The sequence below is a fragment of the Procambarus clarkii genome, chromosome 43, assembly GCF_040958095.1.
Source record: "Procambarus clarkii isolate CNS0578487 chromosome 43, FALCON_Pclarkii_2.0, whole genome shotgun sequence".
NCBI lineage: Eukaryota > Metazoa > Arthropoda > Malacostraca > Decapoda > Cambaridae > Procambarus > Procambarus clarkii.
The window spans coordinates 25,899,282-25,912,280 of record NC_091192.1 but is presented as its reverse complement, the minus strand read 5'-3'; the positions used below and the strand labels follow the sequence as shown (position 1 = coordinate 25,912,280).

The 12,999-nt window shown below is 40.0% G+C and overlaps 1 protein-coding gene across 3 annotated transcripts; it reads right to left on the bottom strand.

The window, feature by feature from the left end:
* Positions 1-2,318: 2,318 nt before the first annotated feature.
* LOC123755859 (matrix-remodeling-associated protein 7) lies at positions 2,319-12,762 on the bottom strand. 3 transcript variants are annotated; one of them, XM_045738763.2, is made up of 4 exons: positions 12,400-12,696; positions 8,167-8,385; positions 3,935-4,059; positions 2,319-3,690 (listed from the first exon to the last, which is right to left on the bottom strand). In XM_045738763.2, the coding sequence occupies exons 1-4, from the start codon at positions 12,445-12,447 to the stop codon at positions 3,576-3,578; spliced, it is 507 nt and encodes a 168-aa protein (XP_045594719.2). In that variant the 5' UTR covers positions 12,448-12,696; the 3' UTR covers positions 2,319-3,575. The 3 variants fall into 3 exon arrangements, with proteins under 3 accessions (XP_045594719.2, XP_045594720.2, XP_069156254.1); XM_045738764.2 differs by having other exon boundaries at positions 12,406-12,693; XM_069300153.1 differs by lacking the exon at positions 12,400-12,696 and adding an exon at positions 12,697-12,762 and having other exon boundaries at positions 3,434-3,690.
* Between the last annotated feature and the right edge of the window lie 237 nt (positions 12,763-12,999).

The following is a 12,999-nucleotide window of genomic DNA, read 5'->3' as shown; positions in this document are numbered from 1 at the left end:
GCTTTTTATGCGCTTCATGCAAACTGCACATACCATCAAGAAGAAGATAGTGCTTTAGACTTGTCTGCAATCATTGCTACATCACTGAAGTGATAAAGCTAGAATCATGCACAGCCATGTTTTCCCTCTAAGCCATGCACTTCCATATCCAAACTTGAATGACGAGTAGCAGTCCGCTATCTATTGGCAGCTTATGCTACGTCTTTACTGACAAATAGGGTAGTGCAGGAGAGGGGCTGTAGGCATTCCAAAGCATGGTGATTAAATTGCACTTTATATACATAGGTGCAGTGTAAATTAGTTTCTAGTCAAATTTTGGTCCTCAGGAAATGCAGAGAAGTGCAGTCTCCCAATATTTCATCTTCTGTTACAGTAATACTGTAACATTCTTAAATTATACTCTCTACAAGTAATAATTTCCACTACCCTGGTTGGCTACAAATTCTTTTGTAAAAAGTTATATTTAACTAGAATAAATATTGAAAGATGTATTGCTTATACATCTCTGGACTTTTGTATGTACAGTACTTGCATTAGATTTATACTGCAACAAATTTGCTCTCAATAGATGCCTTTAAATAAGAATTGGTTTGATACCCCCAAAACACTCATTATTACTCCTTATTTAAAAGTATCTGTGGCTTTCTTTATACTGCCTGTATTGTGGAGAGATTCACCTGCATATAGTGCATTACAGGTACTATTTTTTTTTTGTCATTTTACACGTAACCCATCAGGGATGTATACAACAAGGGGTGTACCCTGCTTCCCAATGTGTATACATAGGTATATTTGCTGGTTGGTCAGTAAGCTATTGTGGTGGCCTTAGCTCCTGTGGTTGATAGAACATAAGGCCAATACTAAACTAACATGTAACCCTACTTTGGTAAGTAATGATCTTAATAATTATAATTTCTAAAATATCTACACATTTGGTTTGGCTAACCACCTTGCAATCTAATACAAAGAAGTTCACTGTACAAGTATAGTACAGTACTAGTCAGAGCATACAGGCTTCAAGTTCTCTCTCTCAAGTAAAATATTTGATAAGAAAAATCTTCAAAGGAATAAATTTGGTCTAAGTTATGAAGGCAATTTTAATTTATATTTAAAGTTTTGAATAGTTTACAATAAATCACTTTACATTTTGCTAAACAACAAGGGAGATTTTCATTAGTCATATAAGTGACTACTTTTAAAATAAACTAATGCTTATACAGTATTTAGTCAGTATTTAGCAATCGTTATACAGTATTTAGTAATATTACAAATACTGTACTATGTAGTTTCACTACAATTTTAATTTGAAATTATAAAATTCTATTGGTAGTCAGTCATTTAAATAATTACTCCAAAATAAATAATATTTACTTAGTTATGTAAAATTATGAAATGTAATTCAATTGAAAAAAAATCATTGTATTTTAGTATATAAATGTCATTAGTGTTTGAAAACATTTTGGTAAGCAGCACATCACCTCTATGTTAATGTGTTGGCTCCTCGAGACGGTGGTCACAAGTGACAATATGATTGAGTGTATGCCATGCTTGGAATTTAAAGGATAATATGGTATTGTCATTGTTCCTGTTAATAAAATCGACTTTGACAATTGTGGCCTTCAGCTGGATTTGATTCTCTTGATTCACCCCGTGTGGCATCACGACACCGCTGCGTGGCTCGTGGTTTTCGTGACCATGCGCATGACTGCCGTGGCCTTCCCCTCCAGTCAAAATGTGTGCCTGTTCCGGTTGTTTTCCCTCTGGTATTTTTTGTTACTGCCTTTATAAACACAAAGCAAAAAACAAGAACAAATGATACAGTGTAACAATGTCGAGAGTGAATAATGACTAAAAAATGACAAAGCTGTTATTGTTCACATGATGATGTAAATATCTTATGGTATTGGTAATGTTGTTGTTCTATTTGGCCTTATATGCATATATCCCATTAGAGCATTCTATTGCGAACAATTTGATACCAAAATGAACGACATAGTACGAAAATTGTAAAGAGTATAAACGTTAGTGTGGTTGTGCGCTCACGGGCAACGCACGACTACCTTGTTGTGCACTGTGGGTGGCCCAACGGGCCAAGCAAAGTGTTAATTCAAACTCAATACGTTGTTACTCACCATTGAGAGAGACATTAGACATGATAGCATTCTCATTACATTTAGTTCCTCCCACCGTGGCTCGTGCAAATATCAGTGCATATTTATTAGGTGCAAGTCTGTTATATAATGAGTTACAAAATATCAATTCATGCAAAGCATACAGTAAATATAAGAAATGCAAGGTGTGAATAATCTAACATGAACTAAATTTAATAAAAATTTATTAAATATTGAATACTGGAACAAATAATCAAATTCTACATACAGGATTATATATGTTGGCCACTTTGGGATGGTGCAATCTGGCAACTACCCTCTAACCTCCCTGCTCATACACTGACAACAATGTCTACACTGTCGTAATGGTTTGTGTCAATTTGAGCTCGCACATGCTACAGAAACTTGCTACATATCTTGGAGAGGGAAAGGGAGACGAAGGGATACATGTTTATGTCCAAATGAGTGAAATATACTTCCTTGACACTGTGACTGCACACATGAAAAATCTTGACAGGTTTCATATATTCCAGCAACAATTATACATAAATGCTTTTATAATAATGTTCATAGTATTTATATGTATTACATGAAATGCAAATATGCATCAAAAGACATAAAACATGTACAGAGGAACCTCGGTACTTTAACAGATCCCAGCTCAAGCAATTCAGCAGTTGAATGCTTTGTTCGTGCTCAGTAGTTGATCGTTTGCTCAGCTCTCAAACATAAACAACCATAACTGACTAATCAGTTTCCTAGTAGCTGCCTTTAAGTGCACAACCCTACTAAACTGATCTGTAAACTTCTCATGTTTTCTTAGGCATTTTTTATATACTTAGCACAAGGCACCATGTCGCCTAAGGTGGTCAGCAATAAGAGCCAAATGAAAAGAAAGTTAGTCAGAACTACAATAAAGATGAAAAATATGAAAGCGGTCCCTGTGTGTGTGTATTCAAAAACATCATTGGACAAGTCTGTTGTAAGAAAAGCATTGAGAGTTTCAAGGAGGAAATAGAAAAAGACAAAAGAGAAAGAATTCCAAAAGCATAATTACCTTTAGTTTTCATGGTTGGGGATTCCTCTGCCACACAATAACATCTCTCCTCACTACCCTCCACATACATTATCAACTCTAAGTGCAGGTAAAGTGAGAATAAATTTGCATTTATTTACTGTATTTACGTATATTTTTGTGGTCTGGAACAGATTAATCTAATTTACATTATTCCTTATGGGAAAATTATTTGGTATTCAAACAGATCGCCACTTGACCGGCCTTCTGGAACCAATTAAATTTGAGTACTAAGGTTCCACTGTATAAATGATATGACATTTAATATAACACCTCTAGGAACAACATTAAGCAATTTATCACTAATTTATCTTGGCAAAAATTTTTTCATATGGCATGCTGGGGATCATGACAATAAAAACTTTGGGTTGTACCCTCGGTGGATACAATCAACCGCAGTAAAGCTTCATTTGGTCTTTTATTTCATCAATTGTTGTCTGTCCAAATTTATCTTCTTGGTCTTGCATCATCTTGAAAATGGCTGCCAACTGTTCAGACTGTGCTCTATGGAGGAATAAATAAATTATACAATTTATCTTATTTATCCACATTTTGTCTTTTTACCACTGATTCAGTACAAGCTGTACTTCATTTTCAGTTATATACAAAACATTAAAATGTCACATGCACATTGCATTGCACTTAATAATTCTTAAAGTTGGTGATAATTAATCTAAGTATACATTTCATATGAAATACAGTATTGGTATAACTCAAAAATATAAGTGTGCAGTGTTCTCATACTTACTCCCTTTCTGCCTGTCTCTGTTCCTCTGTCATTTGCTTCTCAACAGTCCTCTCTAGGACTTGACGTGGCACCTTCCTTGCCTCCCCAGGCAAAGGCCCACTTATCTCCAACAGCTTCTCTATGCTCTAGAAAATTTATTTGACAAAATTTGTGAACTTTCAAACATGATGTGATGATTTAAGAATGATACAAGGTAGAATTTAAGAAATATGGTATGATGATTTGGGAGTGATAAAATAAGGTAGAATAATTTGACAAAACTTTATAGTGATGGATTTCTTGCAAAAAGGATGAGCTGAACCATACATGACAGTTTCTAGTTCTATTCATCCACACACACACACACACTTGTATTCTTTTAACTGAAGCTTGAAACTTTCCCACCAAGTCTTTTTTTTATGATATTACTGTACTTGGTAACTTGTTCCATTAATCTGTGACTATTTCAAAACTAGTGTTTACCTATTTTATTTCCAAGTTTAAATTTATCAAACTCAAATAATGGCTTACAGGTCACATTCGTCAACAATGAACCACAAATGCCAATTTTCAGTCTATTTTATGTCCTACAGTATCTGAAGTTATTATCAACCCATATCCCTGATAAGATAGTACTTTTTGCAACTATAGTATGTGGACAATCGTACAAATATTGACATGGACAAATAAAAAGTAGAATTTTGTACTACTGTACATGAAAACAAGTAATTACTTTCCTCAGATAATTTGTGTGACAGACATGCATTAAGAAATCAATACTCTCCATTTCTAGTCTGTAATTAGAGATAGGAAATCAATACAGGTCTGACACGAGGCTGGTTAATATCTGGGGGGGATAGAAGTGCCATATCTGGGGGACACTAAAACTAAACCTCCATCAGGTGGCTCTTTCCTATTTATTTGTTGTTGTTTACCTGTAGTCAGTTCAGAGTTGTCATTCTCTCTAAGCTAGGCCTGGGGCCAGCTTGTCTTGTGATAACTTGATCTTATGTCATACTTCTAACATAAACCCAAGGAGGATATTTATGATGCCAGAAATTTGTAAGAGGGATGTCTCGTGAACAAATCCTTACATCATCGTAAGGGTGAAGAGGGAGAACGGCCTATTGACATAGCTCGGGTGCAGGGGGAGTTGTGTAAAACCCTGGTTTGTGCCTCGGAGAGGCTACGGGATCCAGTAAGTTCAGTAGAACTTCGGTTTCAACTCTTTTACCCTGTCGTAGCTCAGTCAATTAAGGCAGTGTCTGGGATGCTCCCGGAAACAGGTTCGAATCCTCGTCACGGCCCTTGTGGATTTGTTCATTTGATGCATCACGTTAGTGTGATCTCTGTGTGTAGGGATGTCTCATTCTCAAGAAAAACAAATATCCTTGATTGCAGACAAGAAGGACTGAAACCTCATCACTTCCTTCATTTTCAGGTGTGTGGGTTGGGAGTCTATCCTTGATTACATGCTTTATTATCTCTACCTTCTAGCTATCTTAAAAGCACTCACACAATAAGTTAAAAAAATTTACCATTTTTTTTTGTTTATACAGTACTTTAATTTTACCATTGCTCCTGCCATAGACTTAAATATCACACTATTGTAGTACTGTATAGCATTATCATTTCATTGTGTTAAAAAATTCTTCAACTGGAACTGCATGGCTACTGGTCTTTGTCTTTTGAAAGATTTATGTTTTTCATTTCTAATAGTGATTTTATCCCTTTTTTCATTATACATTGTAATTCTATTTTCATGGGATGTCGCTGTGAATTATTCGTAGGGTGGAGGTTCATAGTTACCCATGGAAGGCACACTAAATGGTCTACTGATAGTTGTAATATTTTATTAATATATTGAACCATCTTTTGCATTATTATTCTCAGGGATGCAGCATCCTCATAACCATGGAAAATGAAGTAATGATAATGAATGTATGAGGAAGCACTTAGCTCTGTGGTGTGAAAATGTGTCCTGCACAAACATCTCTCTCTATCACATGTAACAGGATGGGGAAGAAAGCAATGATGCTCATGTCATGAGATGACTTCTGTAGATCAAAACATCATGCCTCAACAAGGTGTTATGACTCACGCTTTCCATAAGAGATGGAGACGTGTTGCTTCCACAAATGGTGGAATAAGTGCACAAATAAGGTAACCACGAAGCAGGAATGACTAGTTATGTTGTATAAGCTCTGGGATGGTCAGAGGGGTAACAAAACCTCAAGGGCCTTTTGAAATTATTAAATGTCTTGTAGACATTTTTTTCAGATGTGTTTTCAAGTAAAGTTTAAATGTTCATGTCGGTTCATTCTGAAAAAAATACTGAATGTAATTTTAATTACATGCAGTAATTATACAAGACAGGAAATTTCAGGTCAGAGTTCAAGATAAAATTTCCATCACTGTTATACTGACTTAAGGTTTATTAATGTGGTGGGTGTAAGAAAACTGGGTATAATTTGTGTAAATTAAAAAGTGAACACTGAACGGTGCACAAAACCACAAAATGTGGCAGCTTGCAAAGCCTCCAATTGGGATGCAGAATCCATCATAGCAGACCCAGTGAGAACACACCTCACAGGATTAAACATCACCGACCCAACTGGCAGGATGAATGATCATCATCAGGTAGCAGAAACAATGAACAACCTTCAAACTTGTAAACAGCAAGACTGGCCGCTTTATAAGGACCACAACAGAAACGCAAAGGCCCGAAGGAAAACCAAGCTGGTACCCCAGGCACTGGGGCCACTCGCTGGAGGAACAGACATCAACCATAGTTGAACCACCAGACTACGGGAAGCAACCATGGTTTGCCGAGTAAACAAGCACACGAACCCTGAGTGTGCCCCAATACAATCAAAGACTGCCCCAACCAAGGTCCCAACAGAGGAAGGAAGATCTCTGAAGAAGGTGAGGCCCCACCCTGGTGGGGCCAGCCTCAAAAGGGCAAACACCCAAACATACCAGAGAAGGGAAGCTCTGCTTGTGCAAGGGAACATTAGCAGGCACACGGGGATAGAGAACCACAGGTACTGTACATGCAGCTCAAAATTCCCAAAGAGCTTAGCCACAAAACAGGCCAGAATCAAATTATGCACGTGATGCTACACTAAATTAGAAAACAATGCAAGAAAGCAAATGACCCCTACAGAACAAACAAATCCAAGGATGGCTGGCACTTAGCTTGAAACTTTGGGACTTACCCATGAGCTGGCATGACCAGAAACACTACAAGTTGATATGGGGACACCAACACCAGGAACAGAACTAACTTCCGGAGCTGGCTGGGAGCCATGACCAGGCCGCCTGGTGGTGGTACTAACAAGTTTTAAACTCATTTGAGTGAATCCCTTGTTCTGCAAGACCTGGTTGCTGTAGTTGTTTGGCAGTTGTTGAGGCATTGTGTTCTGTGAAGCCTCCAGTTGTGTGTAAAGTTGCACCGACTTCCTGGAGGCTTTTTCTGGTGAGGTGGTAGGTTCTGACCTGCTCTCTGCACCTCTGTGAGGGTGGCCAGGTTCTGGCACTGGTCCCTGGTAGGCCAAATTGAATTCACCATGACTGATGTGTATGAAGCAATCTTGGGAAGATAGCTTCAGGGAGCCACACGGGCCTCCCTCCAGAAACTAGGAGTGAACAAGGAAAATTTAATTTTTTTTAAGAGGGATGAATATTGAACAAATTTTTAGATAACTCGATGAAAAGCACTATATACTTAGTGCCAAGGAATGTAGTGCTGCTGTTGATTTTCTGAAGTGATGGTGGTGCTGGTTCTGTGATGCTACAGTACTTATTGTGGGAGATATGGTTTATGGAAGGGGTATCTTTTTGAGAATCTTTTTTTTTCTTTACCTATTGGCTTATTGCTCTCATCTTTTCGAGGCAAGTTCCTCGTGTTACATGAAAATAGGAAATAGGGTAATGATGATGATGTAAATAACCCATCCCCATACACACATGAAATAAACATGTTTCAGTCCATCTTGGACCTTTATCAAGTCATATGTGCAAGCTGGGTTATTTGTTTGAGCCATGTTATTGTGACGTTGTATGCATAATGATGTAATTAACAAGAAGTTTAAATATATAATTTCTCCTTTCCCCACTCATACTTTAACCCTCTTCTTGCTTGCCTATTTATTATCCTCTCTTCCCTCTGCCCATACCAGGCTACAGGTATCCCTTTCCTTCTCTCTCTGCCCATATTTATTACTCCAACATTTTATTCCTCCATCTCTTACCTCATCATTCCTCTCCTGCTCAGATTCTTCATCTGTATTTACTTCCTGAATGCCTTGTAATTCTGCTATCTCACACTGGTCTTGGTGCCCATGGTTTGTGTCGTACCCGGAGTCTCGCATCATCCAAGTGGTAATGACAACCGCCAGCGACAGTGCCACAGTCAACACAAAAATGAGCGACGTATTTTCCCATGACACCTCGTATGTTTCAAACCAGGCCTAGAGGCAATACAGTTTATGAGAGTACAGTACTTGCTTCACACAAAGCATGAAACTTATAATAAGTTAATTTCTCTCAAAATATTAATAAATTTATCTGTCCATAGGTTAGTACAAACGATACAAATTGGATTTTTAATATACTCTGGCCCAAAAATTACTTGAAATTTTTTAGTCTTGAAAGAATATTAATTTTTATATATTAAATTTTTTAGCAGCATTCCTGTCCAACAAATATACACACAAATTTCTAGTTGAGCCCTAGTGGGTCCCTGAAGCTACTGGGAGCTGCTCTCCTGCAGGAAAGCATGAACCTCCCCAACCTGATAACCGGAGGAAAGGGAAACCAAAACATAGCCTTAGAAAAAGGAATCCTGGATCTGAGGGGACACTGGGAAATGTGAACAGGAAAGAAAGGCAAACAAACGACCCAAAGACCAGGCTGGTTCAACTGGTGCACAAGCAAGCCAGAGGTGAAACAAGCTACAAAATGGCCTGTGAAATGGAGTCTATTCACACCAATCATGAGCTGTAGTGGCTCGACCAGTGCTGCACAATATGAAGTGACAGTATTCGGCATGAGATACCAATCAAGAAAAAGGCAAGACAGAAAACAGAGCATCACATTCAGAAACCAAAGAGCAATGAAAGCAAGTGGTGAAAGGAATTCCACGAAACCTCACACTGCTGCCGAGATTAACGAAGGTAGGACAACTTCAAAGTCACTCACTTGCTGGAAAGATGGCGATAATGAAGTGTAAAAAATTTCAGATGCAACGAGGTGAGGTCAAACCAGCGAAGAACTTCAAGCCAACCTTCTGATAAGAGCTGGAGCTGTGGAAAAACATACGGGTTCAGACACCAAGCAAGTAGAGCCTGAAACCAAGGCTGAGCCAGCCACCAGGAAGCCAAAAGAATCACTCCACCCTAGTAGGACTCAAACCTGGCTGTGACCCGGAGCAATAGCCGGACTATGGGGGGAAAAAAAATACAGAAATCCTCACCTCAACAAGTCCAGTTGAAAGGCATCCACTGCAAAAGGTCTTGCAATTAGGGACAGAGTTGCATACATGGTAAGGCACCGATTCCTTGCCAACTCTAAGAGATCCACATCCGTGCACCCGCAAGTCTCACAAAGCCAAACGAAGGAGGTGACATCAACAGTCCATCCCATGGAAACAGTAGGGATCTGGGACAGATCATCTTTGAAGACATTGGGCACTCTTTGGAGATGAACAGCACAAAAACCCAAACCCCAAGAACCCAGCAAACAAGGTACTCGAAGTGTCCAGCCCCAAAGAGACAGAGACTGAAGAAAACCTCCCAGGTGGAGACAATGAACCACGAGGGAACAGTCCAACTGGAGTCAGAACATGGAGCCCAGGGAAATCCAATTCCTTCACAGCCACAAACTCCTGAACTGTACTGTGTGCTCGACGAAAGGAATTAATGCCCATGACTGGCTTGAGTGTTGGTCACAAAATCCCAACCCAGAGTCAAGGCGTGCATGTGAGGGCGGAAAAAGGTGCCAAGAAACTGAATCCCAAAAAGCCCAAAGAGGAAGCTGGTGATGCAGCAGCCAGTGAGGGACCAAGGAGGGCCCACACCCAACAATTGCAGTGCTGGTGAAGGGGACTGCCCTGTAGGGATCAGAACAACCACCGAAGTCACACCGAAGCCCAGAGGATAAACTTTGCAGGCAAAATTTAGGCCCCGCCACATAAATGCACAAGCAACTGTCAAGACACCTGGGGCCAACTCAGCACCAACAGACAGCAGTGCTGCAGCTGGTTCAAGGCTGCTGGAGGAAGGGAAAGCAAAACTAACCGAGTGTCCCACATGAGGCCCAGTCAAGTCTGAACCAGGGATAGAACCAACTGGAACTTCAGCCAGCCCACCAAGAACTTGAACCCGGTGAGCTGGGAAAGAACCAGATCCCTGGCTAGCAGACACACATACTGGCTGGGAGCCTACACCAGCAAGTCATCAAAGTAGGCCAAAACTTGAACTCCCAACAAATGAAGACAAGGCACAATGACTTGAGTGAATGAGTGCACAAGAGTGGAGCCAAATTAAGTCTAAATGGGAGAACCTGAAAGAGGTAAGCCCCATGACAAAACCTATGCAGACAGTCACAATAATGTGGCTGCCAAGATATGATGACCAAACCACACATCGGAAAATGAAGAAACAATGACATTTCAATCCATCCTGGACCATTATCAAGTCCTAGCCAATCCTTGAACTTCAGATGTATAGGGATCCCATTGCCAAGACATCCATCATCCAGGCATCCACCTCGAGAATGAGACAGATTTGGGACAAAATTGTCACCTGGACTGAGGGGCAGGGAGTGAATCAGTTCAGCGGTGAAAGGTCGAGGATGAACCAGAGGTCCAGTGAGTTTCATTTCAGGACCAATAAAAGGCGGGAAAACCACCGAAGCAATGCAGTTGATTCTACCACTCAGGAAATGCAAGTTCTTGCATGTGGGGCATAACAACACACATCACAACTATCATATCAACATTACCTTGTAGCAGATTGATGAAGAAAAGGACCGTGGAGTCAAAATCTACTAATCGCTGAAAGTTGCAAAACAAGTGGGAGATGCAGTGTGAGTGAGTGAGTAAATAAATTATATGAAGTCGAACGAAACTTTGACCAAGGAAAAGAAGGTAATTATATAACTGTACAAATCTCTGGTGCTTGGATTATTATATCCAAGCATGGAGATCTCATCTTCAGAAAGCCATGTCTGCTTTGGAGGAAGTTTAATATTGGGTGACAAAGATTAATTCCTGAACTAAGTCGATTTCCATAGCAGGAACTGTTTAGGGCTGCAGGGCTAACAATATTGCAAACCAGACATGATAGAGCTGACGTCATGGAAACTTAAAATACCGTACTGAATAATTTAGAGGATGTTGATCCAGACCACTATATTGAAATGTCAGATGTAACACAAACAAGGAACAACGATTTCAAGCTCAACAAACCACAATGTAGGACTGAAAACAGGAGACACTTTCACCCACAAGGTTATAAACCCATGGAACTGCCTACCCACTGAAGCCATAAATGCTAAAACACTGCTGGACTTTAAGATCCAAATAGATAAAAATCATCAGGACAAAAGGGGGGGGGGGACCTTTAACAAGATGCCAGCCTTTGTCCTCGTTGAACCGTAGACACACATTGGCCCCCAGGTAAATGTTCACTCATAGGATGAGTGAAGGTGCCCAATACCTTAACCTTTAGGGAAAAGAAGGTAGTCATTCAATTGTACAAGTCTCTCGATTATTGCATCCAATCATCGAGACATCTTCAGGACATTGCTGCTCTAGAGAAAGTGCAACACCAGGCAACAAAAATAATTCTAGAGTCAAGTCATCTCTGGTACCAGGAACGGTTGAAGGCCACTGGGCTAACACCACCACAAACTAAGTATGACAGGGCAGATCTCATTGATACTTTTAATTATCAAAAGGCACTAAGCCAAAAAGGCTATGTAGCACTGATATTTTTAAAATATTGAACAATTTGGAGGATGTTGATCCGAACAATTTCTTCATAAGGTCAGATGTAACACAAACAAGGAGCAACCTACCCGCCCAAGCCATAAATGCCAGAACTGTGTCGGGTTTTAAAATACAACTGGAAAAGATCATCAGGGCAAATGGGGTGAACTTTGACAAGACACTGGCTTCCTGTCCTCGTCGAGGGGAGGGAATTATCAGAGGAAACTGCCAAGAAATTACGACTATATGGGACTTAGAATCGCTCTACCGTCCAGCCCAAGTGACTGGGAGAGTCCACTAGTACTAGAGTTTACTATTTACCATTAGTTTCTCCTCAGGTAAATGTTGGTAATAGTGTGAGTGTGGCGGCGTGTGGAGCCAGAGGAGGAGTGACACTCACTAAACCACATTAGTCATCTCTGAGGCAATGTCCCAGGCTGGTTATTACCTCGTATACAATAATGAGCTACCAATACACAACGAAAGCACGTACACTCACCTCCCACGTCTGGGAGTTGATGTATCCACTCATTGCTGCCATAATGTATCTCTCCGACCAATGGTGTTAATTGCATAATACAACACCTAACAAGGACGTTGCCCATAACACAACAACCACGTATCTCGACCGCTGGGACAAGTTAAAACCCCTTACAGTTTTAATGATCGTTTGGAGCTTGGCAGCGTATTAACTCCAGGGATTCCCGACCGTGATTGTTACAAAGTTATAGCATGATGGAGCGAGCGAAGGGCCACACCCTCCCCCGCCGCCGTCACCTGCCACACTGACCTGTTGTGCTGGTGACAGCTGGGAGCCGCCGCAGCGCTGCCAACCACACATCTTTTGTTCTCTTATTACTACATGTCGTGTCGTAGCGACAGTTACAACTATAGCTCCAGTTCTATACGGATTAACACGTCCTAATTTATCTAGTGGGATATATCACAATAATCTCCAGTTAATTATTGAATAAAAGGTAAAGTCGGCACTTGATATGTTATTAAACAGCTGTCTTATATGTAAACTTTGTGTTTCACAACAAATCAATTTTATGGACAAAATGACAATCAAACTAAATCAATAGATATAATA

What these genes read in the sequence shown, in the direction of transcription:
- LOC123755859 (XM_069300153.1), bottom strand. Translation starts at nt 12,747, where the DNA reads ATGTGTGGTTGGCAGCGCTGCGGCGGCTCCCAGCTGTCACCAGCACAA. An exon ending in AGCAGGAGAGGAATGATGAG is followed by an intron (nt 4,060 to 8,166) that starts GTAAGAGATGGA and finishes TAAATTTTCTAG; the next exon opens with AGCATAGAGAAGCTGTTGGA. An exon ending in CAGAGACAGGCAGAAAGGGA is followed by an intron (nt 3,691 to 3,934) that starts GTAAGTATGAGA and finishes ATTCCTCCATAG; the next exon opens with AGCACAGTCTGAACAGTTGG.